This window comes from Xyrauchen texanus, chromosome 24, assembly GCF_025860055.1.
Source record: "Xyrauchen texanus isolate HMW12.3.18 chromosome 24, RBS_HiC_50CHRs, whole genome shotgun sequence".
Classification (NCBI taxonomy): Eukaryota; Metazoa; Chordata; class Actinopteri; order Cypriniformes; family Catostomidae; genus Xyrauchen; species Xyrauchen texanus.
In genome coordinates, this window is record NC_068299.1 from 17861191 (window position 1) to 17882068 (window position 20878).

Sequence of the window (20878 nt, forward strand, 5' to 3'; positions counted from 1 at the left end):
CAACCTAGTCCTTCAAGAGCAAGTATCGTTCGAGACTTGTCAATTTGCAGACAGATGCTTCAGCAAATTATCCAGTATTTTGAAAACAATGTTCCCCAAAGACATATTGGAAGGATTTGGGGCATTTCACCCTCTGGAGTGCAGAATATAGTTAACAGTTTCAAGGAACCTGGTCAAAACCACTTCTGAATGCGCATGAGCTCCGATCCCTCAGACATCACTGTCTTAAAAAACATCATTCATCTGTCATGGATATCATGAACATGGGCTTGGGATTACTTTAGTAAACCTTTGTTAGTCAACACTACTCGCCTCTGCATCCACAGATGCAAGTTAAGACTTTACTATGAAAAGCAGAAGCCCTACATCAACACAGTCCAGAAGACTTCTCTGGGCTCGGTCTCATTTTAGATGGAAAGTAGAAGAGTGGAACCATGTTTTTTGATCCGACGAGTCCACATTTCAAATAGTTTTTTAAAAACACATCCATTGAGTTCTCCAGGCCAAAGAGGAAATTGACCATACAAGCTGTTGTCAGCATCAGGTCCAAAAGCCAGTGCCTGTATGGGCCAGTGGTGTGTCAGTGCCCATGGCATGGGTAACTCACACATCTGTGAGGGCACCATTAATGCAGACAGATGTGTACAGACTTTGGAGCAACATAACAGGGACGTCCCTGCATTTTCCAGCAGGACAACTTTAAACCACATACTGCCTGGATTACAAGTGCATGGCTGTGTAAGCAGAGCATGTGGGTGCTAGATTGGCATGCCTGCAGTCCTGACCTGTCTCCAATTGAGAATGTGTGGCACATTATGAAGCACACCATACACCAATGAAGACCCCTTATAATTGTGCAGCTAAAGACCTGCATAATGGATGAATGGGGAAAATTCCACTTTCTTAAACTAGGGATGTTCATTTTCAGACATTTTCATAATCGACCATTGTGGAAATGAACGATCAATTTATCGATTAATAGCAAAACGCACGTGGAGGACTTCAAATAATATATGCATGTAGCCCACTGTTTAAATATAATTCAAATTATTATTACACTTAAATGTAATGTCATTGTCCTCTTAAAACATTCTTAGTTCAGTGTATTTTTATACATTTAGGCAATGTTTAATACAAATTTGTTAATTGTTTAATTACTGTTAATTGTTTACTGTTAGTAATAACTTGTTAACAAGATGTATAATTTGTTTACATATTTGAGTTAATTAAAACTTCACATTATAGATCATGGGATATTTCGGGACTATGATATTTTTTTTTTATTTGAAATTAAATCATAACATGTTCCGTTAACACAGTAGATTACTTAACATAGCCTTCTTCTATGACATGAACATAACATCATCAAGCGGTGGGTGACTGTATAGACAGCCTTATCAAAAGTCCCATACACACCTGCAGCAACTTTATCGCTTGATGTCGCTAGTCTCTTTACTGTGAAGTCGCAAGTGGGCATTCCTACTGCTGTCGAGCTAACGTTCCCTATTTGTCACTCACTCGACGTTGCGTCGATGAGTTGACACTAGGGGTCACTCCTGCTGAGCCCAGACATATATATATATATATATATATATATATATATATATATATATATATATATATATATATATAAACACATACATTTCCTCTAAAAATGTGGCGCAAACTAAAAAAGTATTTTTCGTTAGTGTATTTTTCCTGGTTGCGATCGTTACCTCACCGCTTCCCAGGGCCATTATCGCTGCCTCTTGTGTTCGGCACTGCCCACACAGGGACAGTGCTGGTGGATGGATCATGCTCTCACTGCGAGGGCATGATTCTGGCAACGTTGAGGTCGTGGCTTTCTCTCGTAAGAGGAAAAGCCACTCCAGCGGCTCCCCGACTCGGTCCTTCTACCCACGGGTATGAGACAGGGTCGGTTAGCACTGGGGCCAATTTGGGGATTTCAATGGGAGCTTCTCCGCTGGGAAACACCCCACGAATCTCCCATTGCACAGCATGTTTGTTTGCCCCAGCGAGTTTGCGATGTGACCGCCGGCTCGTCTCAGGGCGAGTTTGCGGTCGTGTTCGCAGCTAGCAAAGTGGATGAGCTTTCGATTACAGCATCGGAGAGTGAGTTGGTTCAGTCTGTTGCCATGCGCAGCTGACGGCCATGCATGCCTGGGTGGCTGCGAGCATCTGGATGGAGTGGAATCCTTCACCCCCCCCTGAACCCTCGCGGCCCGGTGATCGGTACCGGGGCTCCGAGTTCACAATTCGTTCCTGGGGCGAGTCAGCAGAGCTAAAGGCGCTCTCTCTGAAGACCGCCCTCCTGACGACGCTCACCTCGATCAAGAGGATAGGGGACCTGCAGGTGTTCTCTGTCAGCGAACTGTGCCTATAGTTCAGACCGGCTTACTCTCGTATCATCCTGAGACCACGACCGGGCTACGTGCCCAAGGTTCCCACGACCCCTTTCAGGGATCAGGTGGTGAACCTGCAAGCTCTGCCCTGGGAGGAGGCAGACCCAGCCTTGGCGTTGCTGTGCCCGGTGCACGCTCTTCGCATCTACTTGGATCGCATGCAGAGCAGAGGATCAGAGGATTTCCCCATGGCATACCACGTCCAGCACGTGCTTTCCCCTGCTGGCCTATGAGCCCATTCTACCAGGTGTGTTGCGGCTTCTTGGGCATTGTCCCATGGCGCCTCTCTAGCAGACATGTGTAGAGCCGCAGGCTGGGCAACACCTAACACCTTTGCAAGGTTCTATAACCTCAGGGTTGAGCCAGTTTCATCCCGTATGTTATCAGGTGAAACAAACAGGTAAGCTCGGGTCAGCTGGCCGGGTGTATCGTTTGTGCATAGCGCAATTTCCCTCCCTTGAGGTGAAGACGTGCGCTCTTTCCTCAGTTGCGTTCGAAAGAAGTATGAACCCTGGACGTTCTTCCTCCCTAGCCTAGTGGCCGTCGAGTCTTCGGAGAGGCTCGCTGCCGCCCCAGTACAGGCGTCACCCAGGGACGAGGAGCCCGGCCGCCTGGAAGCGGAGGACGGCCGCCGACCTCGAGCGGGGAGGAGAACTGCTGCCAGGGGCGGGGGAGACCCCTTCTGTTCCCCGAGAATGCGGCTGGGCTGGAGGACTGCCTCCGATCCGCCCAGAGAGGTGCGGCTGTCGTCCGTTTGAGGGTGGAGGAGTGGCCGAGGAACAAGCTACGGCATATAGGAGAACTGCCGAGTAAGTTTTTATTTTTTTTCATCTCTCTCTCCTCTCTCTCTCTCACTGCTGCTCCGCATTGGCTTTTTCCCTCTCGTTGAAATTTTACAGTGTTTTTTTGAGGGTTACTACACTGTTACAGGAAGTATAGGCTCCCCTGCCTGAGAGAACAAGGGAGGAATGTGGCAGGGCGGAGGGCGGGGCCGGGTCGTTATTCTACATACCCGGTCCCTTATCAGGCTGATCTAGCCTCCAAGAGGCTGATCAAGAGTGATAAAGGCCGACTGCGGAGGATTGTGCGGGAGAGAGAGATCGTTTACGGACATGTCCGTCATGTGTGTTGTTGTCTTTTGTTTCAGTTTTATATTAAACTATTATTTATATTATCAAGCCGGTTCTCGCCTCCTCCTTTCCATTGAACTACGATACAGTGTGCGTCTTTGTGTTGCAGTTTATGTTATGTTTGAGTTCAGTTTGTTATTATAGTTTTACGTTGACTGTTCAACTGGTTCTCACCTCCTCCTTGGTCATTTTAAGGTACTTACAAGGAGCATAATTATATGTTTGGCCAATGAAATATATGTTTGGCAATGCTCTAGACAGAGAGGACTTGCGATGAGAGATGTTATGTCTAGGTTGTAAAACTTTGCAAATGTGTTTTGAATGTGTCTTTTAAGGACACACTGTTCGTCCATGCCCATGAAGAGGCCATGCCTCTTGTTGAGTGTATTTTAACAACATTGGACAATTCACACCATGCAACTCGTAAGCCAGGGCGATCGTCTTTGCTTGAAGATGGACATTCCTTTCATTACTTTCTACTCAGCAGTATTTCCCATGGAGGCCTGTCCAGTATTTCTAGCAGCTCCAGAAACCAGGACTGATTGGGCCATTTTGGCGTAATTAAAAGAACTGTTTAGATATCCACTCAGACTTTGCTGATGACACAATGAAGAAGGTGCATACTTGCGTTACACCCGTTTGCACCTGTCGATGTGTCGAAAGTCAGGCGTCCATCACACACCACGACCCAAACTGTGTTGGATGCATCTGTGTTTTTGATGTGTGCATGCTCATGGAGTCAAGATGAACTCCTAAAAAGGAGATTTACTGGCTGGGGAAAAGTGTACTTTTCGCCCAGTTGACATTAGACCTCTGTGTTTGCTCAGTAGTGCCTCTGATTGGCTAGTAATATCCAATCGCCAAGGTCATTCAAAACACGCACACTGTTCATTTTCAATGGGGCGAGCACTGAATCAATATATTTCCTGAACATGCGGGGTGCCAGAGACAGACTGAAATGACGATGGACAGACAATGCATACAGTATGACAAAAGCATGAATATAGCTACTATTTAATAGAACATGGTTAAAGCTGTCTAAAATTCAGCTTGCAGAACTGCACTTGCATTCCTACACAACCTTATCTGACAGCATGGAGTTCCAGCCATTTTCTCAGGAAACTGGCCTGTCTTTGATAAGACGAATTCCCATGAGCTAGTACAAACAGCCTCTTGGCTGGGGCCTGAAAATCAAGAACGTCCTAATACAGGGCAGATTAAAATTCACAAGCCTGCAAACATATACTGACGTAACATGCCAAGTCAGATGGGCTTTTATCGGACACTGTGGTGGCACACACAGACAGAATTTCTAAATGGTCAGAAAATTAGATGATTAGGTCTCTTCAAAGATATCACAGCTTCAGATTCTCTCAGTTCTTGTGAATTGCAAAATATCTAATATCCCCAGATATGCCTGATTAGCATGTGCTAATTTCTACATAGCCTGTGCCAGATATACAATCGAATATCCAAGGTCCCACCATGCTATGTTAAATGAACAGCAGAAGTCATCAGTCCTGAGGCCTGGTGATGTAAATACCACTGGAAGTAGTCACGGCAAGTTCTCTATGACTCATAAAAACACATCAGTGTTATTACAGATCTGAATTCATTGAAACATAATTATGTTTTTCATGAACATGGCTGGCATCTTGCTGTAGAAATGTAACCATGGAAACTGAGTGTTTTTGTGTTGAGGGGCATCGAGTGTCCAGCTTCCCATGGTGAGAGCCGAAGCATGCTGGGAAGTGGGTTTTGTTCATTGCAATATTTATAGTGATGTACAGCCCACATATTATTATAGCAAACATTTTCCTGATACACATTTTATGCATAACAACAACACATTAAGCCCAAACTAAATATTCATGGAAAATTGGATGTGCATAAAATGAGTTAACACAAATGAGCGAAGACTCACTTGAACCCAGCTATAGGATGTAGTAGGGTTTAAAAGAGATTCCAAGAACCAGTACTGCCATCTAGTGTGTGTTATTATGGACAGCAGGAGTATGTATCTAATGTGTTTGGACCATTACAAACTGGTCAATCCAGGCTCATGTATTTGAATAGCTTTAGGATTTTTTTTTGCTTGTGAAGTATATATAGATAGATAGATAGATCGAGATAGATAGATAGATAGATAGATAGACAGACAGACAGACAGACAGACAGACAGACAGACAGACAGACAGACTGGCTGATCCCTGCTCTGCTAGAGAAGAAGAAACTACTTATACTGACTCCAGATCAGTCACAATGACAAAAACATCTCAGTTGGGCTGACCTAATTTTTCTTTCTTTTGGTACATGAGGGAAAACCATATCAAAAACGCACTCAAACACACTATTTTCTACCAGGGTGGGGCCTTTTCATAGATTTATATTGTTTTTATATTTATGCAAATATTCTATCACCTAACCCTACCCCTAAATCTTAAATAAACCTTTTGCATTTTTAGATTAAAATTTTATGTACATGAGACATTATTTAGCATGTTTTTTTAAAGCTGTTTTTCCTTTTGCACACTGCAAAGAGGTAACCTACCATTGTTACCTTAAGGGATAGTTCACTCAAAAAAATGTAATTCGCTCCTCGTTTTACACACCCTCATGATATACCAGATGTAAACAAACAAAGATTTTTAGAAGAATATTTCAGCTCTGTAGGTCCATACAATGCAAGGTTACAGAGGACTCAGTGGTTAAATGTTTTCAGACACTATATGATGGGTGTGACGACATATCAATATTTAAGTCATTTTTTTTATTATTAACATAAATTCTCCTCCCTGCCCAGTAGGGTGTGATAAACACAAAGAATGTGACTCACCAAAAATGGAAGAAGGAGAAAGTGAAAGTGGAGGAAAAATGACTTATTGATATTTATCTCACTCACTATCATATCATTTCAGAACCTATTGATTTAACCACTAAAGTCATCTGGAGTACTTTTATGTTACCCTTTTGTGTATTTTGGAGCTTCAAAATGTTGGCACCCATTAACTTGCATTATGGACATACAGAGTTGAAATACTCTTCTAAAGAAGAAAGTCATACAGAAGAAAGAAAGTCATGCACCAGGACGCAAATGACAAAACTGTTCTTAGAAGCCACTTGCTTTTTGCATGTTGAGGTTATTATGTAAACTGGAAAGTTTTCCCATGTTTACAAAAATGTTAGCACTCCTTTTACAGATTTAAACGAAATATTTCTTCTGTGTGTGTATCACTGAAACATACCATCATTTTAATCAAATGGCAAATAGCCTAAAGGAAGTTCTGGATCACTGGTTAGACAGGTTATATTGGGTGGAGTTGTCTGATTAACTGCATGTCAACAAGTCGCATTATTCTCATTCTGGACATTCCTAAACCTGTTTCTCTTGTAATTTTGGGAACTTTTGGGGAAGTAGCAGATTTGATAAAAAAAAAAAAAAAACACCAACAACAACAAAAAAATTAGGTCAGGACATTTATCTTATTTAATACCTCTTTAAATTTAAACGTTTTTAAATGCATTCTTTACATTGCATTTGATACCTCTCTCTATCTATGGAAGAATTAATACATGAGTGAATTAAAAGAAAAACAAGGATAACAGAATGTCTTAAATTACATAATATATACAACTTATTCTGAAGAAGCCAAATGTTTTAAAGCTATTAATATTGTTATTCAATATTGAAAGTTTTAATACATTTTTCAGTGTAATCTGAACCAACTGTAGATTAGTTTTATGTTATTGTGGCACCGCATTTTTAAAACCAGTTAATGCCGTTAAGCAACATGTCAGCTACAAAGAGCGTCCACAATTTATGCATATAAAATGCATGACTATTATGATTACAACTGAAACATGAAATATATATAAAAATGTCTTCATCAATTATGCAAGTAAACATTTAATAGTGCATATTGCAAAATAGGCCACGCAGTATATGGAGAATGAGGAACAGAATGTAGTTGCTATCTTCCCATTCCTCAGAGTGCGTGGATCCAAACTTCATTGTGTCTGTTGATCAAGTCCCATGGTGCATCGTAACCAGCTGCATCAAACTTGTTTTCATCAAACTGCTTTCCTGCAGCTTTGAGGTCCGCTTTAAGTCTCTGAGCATTGTCTAAGGCATCAGCATCTGATGCTATCCCACCAAAAGACCTGGTAACAGCAGAAAAGAGGTAACTTGATAGACTGAGAAATGCTTGAGTGAGGAGATCAAGATTATTAATAAACCTTTTTTTTTCACTTCATCTTTGAAATAACTCACCTGACATAGACAGTACTGCCAGGAATGACTGTTTTTCTGATGGTCTCATCATTGGGATCAGGAATGTTTGTGTCAGACTGAAAGACTGAAATGGACACCTGTCTCTCCCCTATAGAATCCGCTTCCTTCACTGACACCACTACAGGCCTCGTCATAGGAATTTCCCTCTCTAAATAGCAAAATTACACACATTATGAGCTTAAACTTAAAATAATATAACTTACTCAGTAGTTAATATTATATATAGCCTATATTTTATATAAAATAGATTATTCTTCCTTATGTTGTCCCAACCCCATATGACTTACTTTATTCTGTGAAATAAAAAAGGGGAGATGTTAAGCAGAATGACAGCTGCAGTGACCATTCACTTTTATTGTAGCCTATAGAAAAAAAAAATATGCAAAAGATGTAAATGGTGACTGAAACCAACATGCTGCCAAACATCTCACCTTTTGTGTTCCACGGACGAAGGTGTTTGGAAAAAAGTTTTGGGTAAACTATCCCTTATGAGTTAAATGAGAAACCGAAAATTTGACTGCACGGTTTCCCTATTACCAACATGACAATGAGAATACAAATTGCATTTAGAGTAGCTTACTTACGCTCTTTGTTTTCCCCTTGATTGAAATAATAGAGTTTCCAAAATCCCTCGCTAATATCGTCTCTGTCAGTGCTCGCGATATCAGTTGTAATCCAATGACTTGTGTCGTAGATGCGCTCCTCAAATCCCTTTTAAATCGATTTATCACAATAAAAGTTCATTAAATATATCATGTAAAGAAATCACAAGATTTAAAATAGTTTTATAAAACAGAAGTTGAGACTACCTCATATTCATGTACGACAGTGTACATGGGGCATTCCCGACCATGACAAAACCATGGCGCTTCCCAACATCCTGCACATGGGAAAAAAATAAGCACAACCAGGAGAAACGGAGCTACAGTCCTCGCCATTGCACTGCAAGCTGACAGATGCTGCCGCAGTCTGTTTGTGTACAGAGTTCTCAAGTCATCCGTGACACGCCCCTTTAACCGAACACTCCCTCTCGTGTCCTCTGAGAGCAACCTGGGAAACTTCGTTACTGATGCGTGTATAAGATAATGGTCTAGGCTGCTGAAAGGTCGTTTAAAGGAATGTTACAGGTTCAGTACAAGTTAAGCTTAATCGACAGCATTTGTGACACAATTTCGTGATATAATGCCCCCAACCCCCTCATCTTAGGTCAGTTAGAATCACTAATTTATTTTAAGAATGTGAAATGTCAGAATAATAGTAGAGAGAATTATTTATTTCAGCTTTTATTACTTTCATCACATTCCCAGTGAGTCAGAAGTTTACATACAATTAGTTAATATTTGGCAGCATTGCCAATACATTGTTTAACTTGGGTCAAACGCTTTGGGTAGCCTTCCCCAAGCTTCTCACAATAAGTTGCTGGAATTTTGGCCCATTTCTCGATAGAACTGGTGCGCTGACATTTGTGATCAGATCATCCGAAACGTATTATGAGCTGTAAACGCGGTCTTAAAATGACTGCAGCCAGAGCTAGAGAATGCTGTAGAACGACTTCCAGCGGATGTTCCACCCACATTCGCTTACCCAGTAAGACCCACAGGGAAAAGCGGATAAACGTTAACATACACAGTTTCAAGCATTTAGCCACAAGACAGAAGGGTCATTGACAAATAAGGTTGTCTGTGGTGTTTAAAACACTGATACATGTAAAAAAAGAAAAAATATATATCTCAAGACGTTTTGAACCAGACAGTGATCAGAGAGTCCCAGGGCTGCACAGGGAGCAGAGCGATAGGCGTCCTTTAGTGTAGTGTAGCAGTGGTCCAGTGTGTTAGAGTCTCTGGTGGGACACTTAATATGCTCTCTGTACTTTGGGAGTTCATGGCCGAGGTTTGCTCTGTTGAAGTCCCCAAGAACAATGAGCAGGGAGTGTGGATGTTTTTTCTCCACGTTAGTTATCTGGTCAGCCAGGTACAGTAACGCCTCACTAACACAGGCCTGAGGTGGAATGTAAAAAGCGACCAGAAAAAACGAGGAAAACTCCCACGGTGAATAAAAAGGTTTACAGCTTATATAATGTCTCTAAGTGAGGGCTGCATGATTTTTTAAACACTGTGACATCTGTGTATAATAACTCCGGGAAAGTTCTGGGTTTGATAAAGCGCGGTGGAATAGTATGAGCAGTTGAAAGTCCAATATTTAAGAGCTCTTCTCTGGTAATTGTTTCCAGAGAGGGATGGCAGAAAACAGCATTAAAAAACAAAAACACAAAAAGCACTACAGAGCGTAATCCAGAGGCGGCCGTCTGCGGTGCCATTTTTTTTATAGTTGTAGAGACTGTGAAAAGATGGACCAACGAGTCAAAGCTGGAGTTACAGGCCTGCTTTGACTGTACTGACTGGAGTGTTTTTGAGGCTGCAGCCACTGACCTGGACGAACTATGTGACATCTTGCATCAGTTTTTGTGAGGACATGTGTGTGCAGACTAAAATTCCTGGTTCACAGCGAAACTCAGTCAGCTTCGTCAGACCAAAGCCGAGGCCTTCAGAAGTGGGGACAGAGTCCTGCATAACCAGGCCAGGAACACACTGACTAAAGAGATCAAAGCTGCAAAGAGGAGCTACGCCGGAAAGCTAAATAACAGCTTTGCAGCCAACGATCCTGCAACAGTGTGGAGAGGCCTGCAGACACTCACTAACTACAGGAGACCATCCCTCAACATTGCTGGTACTCAACAACTGTCAGACGAGCTGAATGGCTTTTATTGTAGGTTTGAAAAGCCCACAGTCACACCTCTCCCCCACTCCACAACCATCTTAAAACAACTACCTTCCCCCTCTGACACGCTGTCACCCCCCCTCTCTGACCCCTCATATGCACTCAAGATCTGTGAAGAGGATGTGATCCACCTCTTCCAAAGGCAGAATATCAGGAAGGCTCCTGGCCCTGACGGTGTGTCACCATCCTGCTTGAAAATCTGTGCAGACCAGCTGGCCCCGATCTTCACACAGATCTTTAACAGTTCACTGGAGCTGTGTGAAGTTCCAGCCTGCTTCAAACGCTCCACAATCATCCCGGTCTCCAAAAAACCCTCCATCTCTGGACTAAATGACTACAGGCCTGTCGCCCTGATATCTGTAGTCATGAAATCCTTTAAAAGACTGGTTTTGGCCCACCTGAAGGACATTACAGGCCCCTTGCTGGACCCCCTGCAGTTTGCCTACAGGGCTAACAGGTCAGTAGATGATGCAGTCAACTTGGGACTGCATTACATCCTGCAACACCTCGACGCTTCAGGGACACATGCAAGGATAAATGCGGAACGAGATGCTGCGCTTCATTGCCGCACTGGGATGCCCCAGGACTGCTCTTCAGACAAAATACCTGACGATGCACCTGTGATGCATCTATTTATAGCCCTGCCACAGGTGCATCCAATGATTACACCGGCAGAGGCTATAAATTCCAGTCAATGTTCATTGACGTGTTGCACACATATTCACAGCTGGTCACACCTAAATCTGTTCCCAAAGTGCTTTTCAGAGCAGCATCTCGTTCTGCTTTTATCAGGGAACAAGGGTTACACTTAAGTAACCTGAGATGTTTTTCCAGGGATGCTTGTGTGTTAGACGCTGGAAATGTCCCGCCCCTTACTGAAACGGAAGATATGATTGGTTGGCAATCATCCAATTGCGTCTGAAATGAATGTTCTGATTGGTGGATCAGCTCAGTTGAACTGTCTGTCTTGCCAGTGCTAACCAGTGCACCTCCGCACATGTTTAGAGAGAATCTCTGTAAAAAAAAAAAAATTATAATAATAATAAAACACAATTCACTCAATGGTGCTGCAGCATCGCGTTATTAGATTGAAAAATTTCCAGGTCAAATGCTCATTGTTCTGGTGGCCACACGTGTTGTCAGTTATTTAATGTGGGCATACACAAAACCCTAAAACAGATAGGATGGCATACAACGTATATATGCCCTAAACTACACATCAGAAGCTGTTTCTCTGATTTTCTATCATTACCTCTACAAGGCGCTGATCCCTCATGTTTGAATGAGTCTTGTGACGGCACAAGCGCTTGTCTGCGTGTGTCTTTCAGCATTTATGAATGTTAAAATGAGCGGATGAAGAAACAGTTCCCATCCAGCACAAGTATTTGCTAATATAGCCTAATCCATTTTATTTCACTTTGAAGCTTATGATTATTGTTTGTGATAACCAAATAATAATACCCCTAGTTAAAAAAACGAATAAATTATTTAGAATATTTTTGTGTGAGGATCGATATTTTCAATACAACATCATCTAAAGTATCGATACTTTTATGATCGATCCACCCATCCCTAGTTTACATAGAACAGTGCTTCCACATTGGATACATACTGTTTAAAATAGCAGAGGATATCACTGTTTCTATAGTGAATGATATTTGGGCACCGGCTACCAATATTCAATGAATACCCCGCTTGGAAGTCTATATTCCACTGAGATAGCTGACCTTCAGAAAGCTGTAAGCATCTCTGATTGGTTGTGGCAACAGGTGATCTCATAACCATTATTTACAATTTTAGTGTATTCAGGTGTTTAACTGCGTTATGTCATCATGAAAACAAGGATGTAAAATTAGACGTAACTTTACGCATATAAGATTAGTTAGTGATTTTACCAAATTAAAATCAAGCTAATACGAATAATGTTAATCTTGTGTGGCTATACTTTTGAAGCGTATGGATTTAACATTTGGAGCTGGCCCTATTCACTTCCATTGTAATTACCAAATGTAACCAAAGGACAAGTCAAATAGATTTTTGTGGTAATGAACATTATGCCACAAATACTGTTGTTTGAGCTTAATCTGTAGCTACTGAACCTTTAAACCCATCAGCGTTTGCCTATTGTGGCCTTGAGCAAGGGACTTTATCCCTGGTGGAGATTTACTCTGTAATAAGTGTCCTGTAAATTGCTTTGACCCAAAGTATCAGCAAATTACTAATTAGTCATTTTAAAATGGACTAAATGGCTTGCTTAATGTCTGGTGTCAATTGGAATCTCCAGGGTTATATAAATGATTGAAATAAGTGGAACTCTTTCCTTATAAATATTTAGTCTCTTTAATGCAAAATAAATCTGGTAGGCTGAGCAGGAGCTCAACCGAATCAAAACTATAATTATTTTTAAACTGATGCAGACCACCTCCAGCACTACTCATAAAATAAAAATGTAATCATCAAATGGAAATAGCTCTGCACACTAAAGTAGCCTACACTGAGAGTGTGATACATAAGACCTTGTATCCCTTCATAAATTAATCAGTATAATGTAGTCAAACCATCTTCCATTATGTTTTTAAAAATTAACTGTGGCTCAGGAAATATGACTAACTCTCGTTCTCCTGGAAACCTTTTCAAAGAAATAGGTTATCAAAATGTGCACAAATGAAAGTTATTAAACAAAATGGATTTACACTCATCTATCTGAACAAAGATGGTCATAAAACTTTCACCATTATTATTATTATTATAATTCATATTTCAGTTTTATTGGTATAGCTCTTTTTAGAAAAGCCTACATACTTTTCCAATGCACCTTTACAGAAAATAAAGGGGGAAATAAATCTTAACATTCTTAATATGCAGTCCAAATGAAAACATGTAGACAATTCAGAGAAATTACTTATTTAAAAGTTGTGTTCACCATATTTTCTCACAAGGATGTTCTTCATAACATAAATTAAATAAGAGGACTTTACAGGTGATATTTAATATTCTGCTTTGTATAAAACAGGTCCTGTTTTCCTGTCACCATAATTTTTAACTTCATGTCAGTGGATCTGTGTTACAAGGGTTGAGGTCTGCAGATCTAGCCCTGACTATTCATCAACCCCTCACCCTTCTTATCTGCATCATGGAGTCTCATCCAGTGTCAGCCACAACCAGTGTCCCTTGGATGAACTCCTGTTACTTGTCCAAATTTGTTTAAACTTGTGCCAGCCAGAGAAGTGTAGCTCCCCCAACTGAGTCTTGGTATTCTTCCCCTTGCTATCTAAACATGTTATGGAGGATTTTCTCATCTGTGTCACCTTTAAGGGAGCATGATCAAGGGGGGTTGTATTGCACTATTCTCCATAAACATGTTATGTGAAAAGCACTGTACAAATATATTGAATTAAAATCGATTAAATTTGAATACATTTAATTTATATTTGCTGGTTCAAATGTTAATAAATCAAACCTAAGGAGGAACCACAAGGTACCATTGTCCCTAAACAGATTCCTCTGTTTTAGAAAGAATTTATCTGAACAACTGGAGATGACAGCCTGTCTACTTACCCACATATTATACAATATCGCAATACCTGTGGCAACTCATTTTCCCTCAAAACAGGGTTATGTTCTGTAAACTGACTTCTCTGTGCTGTGATACTAGTTTCACAGACCTATTATATATCATTGTTGTCATTGTCATTCTAAAGTGAGTGGTGGTGGCATAGTGGGCTAAAGCACATAACTGTTAATCAGAAGGTTGCTGGTTCGATCCCCACAGCCACCACCATTGTGTCCTTGAGCAAGGCACTTAACTCCAGGTTGCTCTGGGCGGATTGTCCCTGTAATAAGTGAATTGTAAGTCAATTTGGATAAAAGCATCGGCCAAATGCATAAATGTAAATGTAAACCATTCATCCCAGAGTGCTTTAAGGTTGTCTGTGTTTAAGAACACAGACCAGCCAAATCAGAAAGCCAGTGTGCATTGAATTGAACTAGTTTATTTTTAAAACTAGTTAATAGCTAGTAGAAATGTGTAAAGTTGCAGGTATTAACCATTTTGACCTGAAATGGTAAACTTGTTGTGGACTTAAATTGAGCTCCGTATTGTTGCGCCAGGTGGCGCCCAAAAACAGAAAGTCACCTGTCTCCTGGAGAAGGGGCGTGTCACGAAACAGAGAGAGAGCGCGAGGGAGGAGGGAGAGAGAGCGCGAGGGAGGAGGGAGAGAGAGAGCGCGAGGGAGGAGGGAGAGAGAAAGAGAGAGAGAGAGAGATTACGACTCAGCTAGTCGACCAAATTGAAAGCCTGCTGTCGCGTTTCCTGCGCACTGAAGCGGCCACAATTTCAGCACCGCACTGAGGTGGACAGCATGCTTACGGACAGACGAAAATAAGCACAGTCTCTTCCATAGAGACAGAGGTTCCACCTAGTGCATACTCAACGGATGCATCTCTGTCTTCAAAGGAGACAGCATGGTCAGAACGCTAGTCTCAAGCATTCGAGCATAACAAGGAGGATTTCGGAAAAGTGCCAACGAAGGATTTTAACGACTTGTCTGCGGTTTGTTTCATAAGTTACTCAGGGGAATGGAAAAGCCCATCCAGCCTCAGCTGCAGTCAAACATGTCCAAGAGCGCAGAAGGTCCGCCAGAGGACCTCTCCAAACTACCGGATGAGGAGCTAAGGAAATGGAGCAAGGAGGAGCTGGTGCGCTGGCTGCGCAGAGCCGAAGCCGAGAAGATGAGAGTTATAGTGGACCACAGCAATCTCATCCGAGAGGTGAACCGCAGGCTTCAGCAGCACCTGAACGAGATACGCGGTCTAAAGGTAAAACGAGCCTGTTTAACCGTTTCAGGGTGCATTATTTGCAATGCCATTTAGTGGTTAATTACTTGATATCCGAAAATGTTTGGCCTTTTAAGAAAAACGAAACAAAACACATTGCAATTTAATGTCTAACTAGCTAGTTGTAATTTTCACAGATTTCTCAAGAAGTTCGAGTCATGTGTCTTTTAAATAGCTACAAATATTAATAATAATAATTCACTTTTTTATTATCTTAATTAACCACAGGGGTGAAAGGGAGATAACATGTATGAGATGCCATTGTACCTTTCCAAATTCATGATGTGCATTATTGGAAGGTTTACAGGAATTCCTCAAAAAATATTGAAACTTAATTTAATTATAATTCACTTCATTAATACGGAGACGTGTTCAGTATAAAATAAATGGTATGTTTTGTCTGAAAGGCTGCTGCTCAGAAGCAGCACAAAATACTCAAATAGCTGAGTGTGTACTCTGTGCACTCTGTCCTCCACTGCACTGCATTGTTGCCAGCATTAGCTTAACTTCACTTTCATCTGTCTCTCTAGCCTTGCTTACACATCAGTGTTGAGTCATAGATTTTATTGTTCCAGGAAGTGAATCAGAAGCTCCAGGAGGACAACCAGGAGCTAAGAGATCTCTGCTGCTTTCTGGATGATGATCGGCAAAAAGGGAAGAAGGTGTCGAGGGAGTGGCAACGCTTGGGCCATTACAGTGCAGGGATCATGCGTAAGGAAGTGACGTTGTACCTGCAGAAGCTGAAAGAGCTGGAACAGAGGCAGGTGGAAGTGGTGAGGGAGAACCTAGAACTGAGAGAGGTGTGCATCATGCTGGATGAGGAGAAGGGCTTATCCACTGGTGGGCCATCAGGTACCAGGAATTCAATTGATAGCCAGAGCAGCCTGTCTCATGCCAGCGGACCTGGGCCTGGACAACTGAGGGATGTGGGTGATGGGAGCAGTACCTCCAGCATGGGCAGCACTGACAGCCCTGACCATCTCCCAAATAAACAGCAGCTGTTGGGTGGCCCAGCTGGAGGCAGTCCTGACAACCTACTTAAGCCAGGCTCAGGGGAGGAGGCACCAGGTCAAGAGCATGCAGGCCGCAGACACAGCACCAGCCCAGAGTATGCTGCACATACCTTTCCCCAGGTGTGTCGATCTCGCTGCAGGTCCTTTTCCAGTCCAGAGCATAAGTGTCTGCGGGGGCTCAGTCCAGAGAAACTGTTCAAGAGTCTGTCCAGAGGAAGTCCAGAGCAGTTCTCAAAACACTTGCTGGTGTCCTCTCAGCCAGCTGGCAGCCCTGACCTTTTCCAGAAGCACAGGGGGAGCATGAGTAGTGTGTGTGGGAGTCCAGAGCCCAAACAAATTCTATCAGGGACACCAGAGCACCTACAGAAGGGCCGCATTATATCTGGGAGCCCTGAAATGTTAAGGCATCAGTACAGTGCCAGTCATGAGCACGTCAAGATTGGCAGTCCGGGCTGGGAGGTGGCACAGAAGAGGCCTAGCAGAGAGGAGATGTCACCACATCACCGGAGCATCTATAACGGTATGAATGGTGGGTCCGACTGGAGCCTGCTGTAGCACCCACAGTGACATACATGGAGATCCATTTGAATACACCACATGCAGAGGGGATGGTCATCCTTCATCATGGAGGGTCATCCTTCATCATGGAGGGCATTATTTCCAGAAAATCCCCATTCCCAGCCAATTCAGCCAGCCATGATGTGCATTTAGTTTAGTTTTTCTTTGCTCAGTTCAGGAGAAGCATTGAGAAGATAGAGCAGGGGCTTTAGTGTCTGACTAGAGCAGAACATCTTATCTCTGGTAAAGGTTGGTGGTGTCCAGTCTTGGTCCTCTTGGGCCATGATTTTGCAGGCTTTAGCAATTTCCTGTCAATCATGCCTTTGAACTTGTGCCTCCTAAGCCATTGTTTTATGTTCTGGAACCCAGATAAGGGAACACTGTAATCAATCAAAGACCAAAATGCTCAGAGGCCCATCGAAAGCCAGAAGACAGTGCTGCCCAGCAGGACCAGGAGTGGACACCATTGTATTTGCCATATGCACCCAGGTGAGTTGAGTGGCAAAGTATGAGTCAGCAGAGCTGGAATAAGAGCAGTGTTGAGACTCCTATTTATTTGTTATCCCTTTTCTTATGTTCTCAAAACCCCCTTTCCATTAGAGTTCACAGTGATCTGCTTGTAATGTATGCAGATAGCACTGTGAGTGTCTATTGTATATCATGTGCTTCAGCTGAATGCTGCAACACATAAATGCTCTTGAATTACACAAACACCCACCCATAATCTCATACAATTATTTGTACATTACGCAGCACTCAAAAATTAACCTCATACTCACACCTGCATACGCTTAGTACAATTATCATAAATACCCCAACAGAAGCAATAACGCATGTACACACACACACACACACACACACACACACACACACACACACACACCACAAGATGCTGTCACAGACCACAACAGTGTCTTGCCACTATGTACAATATTATAGTATCACTTTGATCTTGCCTGTATATTCTGTAGGATTTGTCTTTGTGTTGAAGTTTTATGTTTTGTGTGCCAATTGTGAAGTATGATTCTCTGGAAACCATTCTAACCATATATTTTAGTCTAAGAAATTTAACAACGTAAGAATGAAAAGGATCTAATGTTGCCTCATGCTAACCTGTGCTAGTATATCCTCTCCGAAAAATTGCAATTTACTTTAATGAGATTCTTTCAAAGAAAACGCCATGCCACTTTATTGTATGAATTTACAGTAGAATAGCAGTTTGATTTGAATAGATTGTTAATAGCTTTGAGAGTTGAAAATACTGATCAAAAAGGATACATTGAACAATATTGGATGACAAACTATGAGAATAACAACATGTGCAGAACAAAGAGGAAGAAAATCAGGCTATTCTCCTGATGCATAATGTTTTCTCCAGCAATAGGCTGCTAATGATTTCTTTGAGGGGAAAATTGCTGAGCTGTATGGCTTGTCGGGGCCCTGGGATACCTGTACATTCTGAAGTTGTGTGCTGTTTACCTTATGCTGCGTTTAATAGAAAAATAACAGATGCTAATTAACACCTGAATTTACTTTTTTTTGTTTTTTCTGTTGTAAGTGAAATTCTGAAATAGACTGGTTTGTTGGAGTTGTTAAAGTGTCTTTCCTGGTGGACAGAGTTCAGTTAGAAGTTGAGTTTGCCTTTTCTTGGATGAAATTTAAATGTATTCACCCATATTATTCTAAGCACATATATTGTTAGATGATAATAGATGGTTCTCCTAAAATGCTTTGGAGAATTCAAAATGGACACAAATGAAACAACTGTTTACTGTAATATACTGTATATAGCAAAGCCTAGATCAAGGTTTGATCTTGGACAAATTTAATGAGAAATGTTTTCAGTCCATAATGCAATCTGTATCTTTGATTGCAGACTAATACATTGTTGAGATCTCCTGAAATTCAGTAGGAGATGCATGTGTGATTATTGGGGTCTTTTTGTCAGGAGAAACATCTGAGAAGCAGGAGACTTCTGGAAAAGTTCTCCATTGTTTTCCATTTAATTTCACTGCTGTCTAGAAGAATCAACTAAAATGTATACTTTCCTCTCTGAGTGCACAAAGGCCTTGTGTGCAAGCTTGGTACAAGACAGCCTGTACTGAGATCAGTCTTGCTGCTCCTTCACGTCTTTTGACATCACCAGCAAACGAATACAGAATAAGCTATTGTACTCTCTCTCTTTCTCTTGGAATCGTTTGCTGTGCTTGAGACCCACATTCTGCAATTTCCATTTGTGTTTTTACATGAACTCTCTAGACCAAAGCTCTCTCTCCTCTCCACTGATATTCTAGTTCATGGATTTTCAGTTCTCTATCTGTTTTCAAATTTCTACAAGATTTTATGGAACTTGCATTTCAGTTAATTATCCAGAAATACATATATATTTTTAGAATATTTATTGGTTAATCAAACAGAAAAGGTTTTTAGACTGCCCTTTTCTCACGCAACTCTGTTCTTTACCAAAACCACATGTTCTTATTCTGAGTAGGGAATTACAGTTTACCCTTTTGGTCATGGCCAGCCAGCCTGGATTATCCCTTAAGAAGGTTATACAGTCAGATTTATCTTTTTCTCCTCCCTTCCTGGGATGTGTCCTGTTGCCCTGTGATTTTTCTGATCCAGCCCCTCTTTAGTCCATTTTCGACAGCCTTATACATAAGTTCAGAGTGGGCAAGGTCCTAAAAGAGGAATATTCAGTTATTTGTATGTGGTTGATAAATGTGAAGACTGCTTAAAACTGACTGTTTGATCTCTGGTCCAACCAATTTATTTCTGTACAAACCCAGAGCTCAGTGCCTTTGCTAGTGAGGTGAAATTTAGTAATAATTCTAGTGGCCCACAGGTCCATAAGTGCCTACAACAAATTTTAAACACAATTCTTTAATAGGAAAGGGGTCCAGAGCAATATACAGTCAGGAGCTCAGAATACCTTTCTCTGGCCCTGCCAGAGATACATAAAACTCTGCCACTCTTTTTTCACATTTCCCAAAGAAATGTTCAACACCTTATATGCAAAACCTAGTTTATCATTCTGTAAAGAGTTGTGAGAAGCAGAAATCACAGAATGTTATTTCCCTCTGGGCACATTGTAATTTGTTTTGGATTCAATTTTTATTTGACATAAAAAAGCTACAGTATATCAGTAACGTAACAGCTGCAAGGAATCTGATTTAAGAGTTCAAAGAGAACAAGTAAGAACGTTTTTAAGTGAGCTGTTAAAGACTTTTATAAGTTATTTACTTTTAAACATGCCTAAATTGAACAACTTAATAAGGTCATGACATTGAGTTTCACTTCTAATATTTGTAAAAAAAAACAAAAAAAAAACAAATATATATATATATATATACTGTATATTGCTCTGGGCCCCTTTCCTATTAAAACACACACACACACACACACACACACACACACACACACACACACACACACACACACACACACACACACACACACACACACACACACACACACACACACACACACACACACATATATAGTGTCCTCTCCTTATTATCTCAATGGAAGCGAATGGAACCAGTCCATAAACATTCACACCTTTTTAAAAGTACAGTATAAATATGCACCTTTTTAAAAGTATAGCCACAAAATGTAAAAATTATTTGTGCTATCATGATTTAGGTCTATAAAGTTGCTTACTAACCTTATCTGAGAAAGTTATATCCAATATTACAACTTTGTTTTGATGATGACTTAGTATCAGTAAACCCTGTAATATGGTATATGCTGTAACGATGGTAAATCCCTGATTTTATCATACTAAAATCATGTTAACATGCATAATAATTTGAGTAATTATTTTTTTGTTAAGCAAAGTTATGCCAGACATGCTTTCAATTAAGCTTT

At 41.2% G+C, this 20878-nt stretch overlaps 2 protein-coding genes across 4 annotated transcripts in view; one reads left to right on the forward strand and one right to left on the reverse strand.

The window, feature by feature from the left end:
- Positions 1 to 6981: 6981 nt before the first annotated feature.
- On the reverse strand, positions 6982 to 8790 carry LOC127617980 (heme-binding protein 2-like). Its single transcript, XM_052090180.1, has 4 exons — positions 8633 to 8790; positions 8408 to 8534; positions 7803 to 7971; positions 6982 to 7693 (listed from the first exon to the last, which is right to left on the reverse strand). The coding sequence occupies exons 1-4, from the start codon at positions 8759 to 8761 to the stop codon at positions 7519 to 7521; spliced, it is 600 nt and encodes a 199-aa protein (XP_051946140.1). The 5' UTR covers positions 8762 to 8790; the 3' UTR covers positions 6982 to 7518.
- Positions 8791 to 14902: 6112 nt separating this feature from the next.
- Positions 14903 to 20878, forward strand: part of LOC127617976 (coiled-coil domain-containing protein 85A-like) — a 50118-nt gene continuing 44142 nt past the window's right edge. Inside the window, exons 1-2 of one of the 3 annotated variants that reach the window (XR_007967389.1) lie at positions 14903 to 15419; positions 16013 to 17497. Coding sequence is in view for 2 of the 3 variants with exons in the window: in XM_052090174.1 (XP_051946134.1) it covers positions 15180 to 15419; positions 16013 to 16979 (1207 nt within the window). In the remaining variant the exon portion in view is untranslated. The remainder of the gene's footprint in view (positions 15420 to 16012; positions 17498 to 20878) is intronic. The other 2 variants (XM_052090174.1, XM_052090175.1) reach the window with 2 other exon arrangements.

Coding starts and splice junctions, on each gene's coding strand:
- LOC127617980 (XM_052090180.1), bottom strand. CDS start 8,761: ATGGCGAGGACTGTAGCTCCGTTTCTCCTGGTTGTGCTTATTTTTTTC. Junction 8,535..8,632: donor CTGTCGTACATGAATATGAG/GTAGTCTCAACT, acceptor TCGATTTAAAAG/GGATTTGAGGAGCGCATCTA. Junction 7,694..7,802: donor GGCAGTACTGTCTATGTCAG/GTGAGTTATTTC, acceptor TGCTGTTACCAG/GTCTTTTGGTGGGATAGCAT.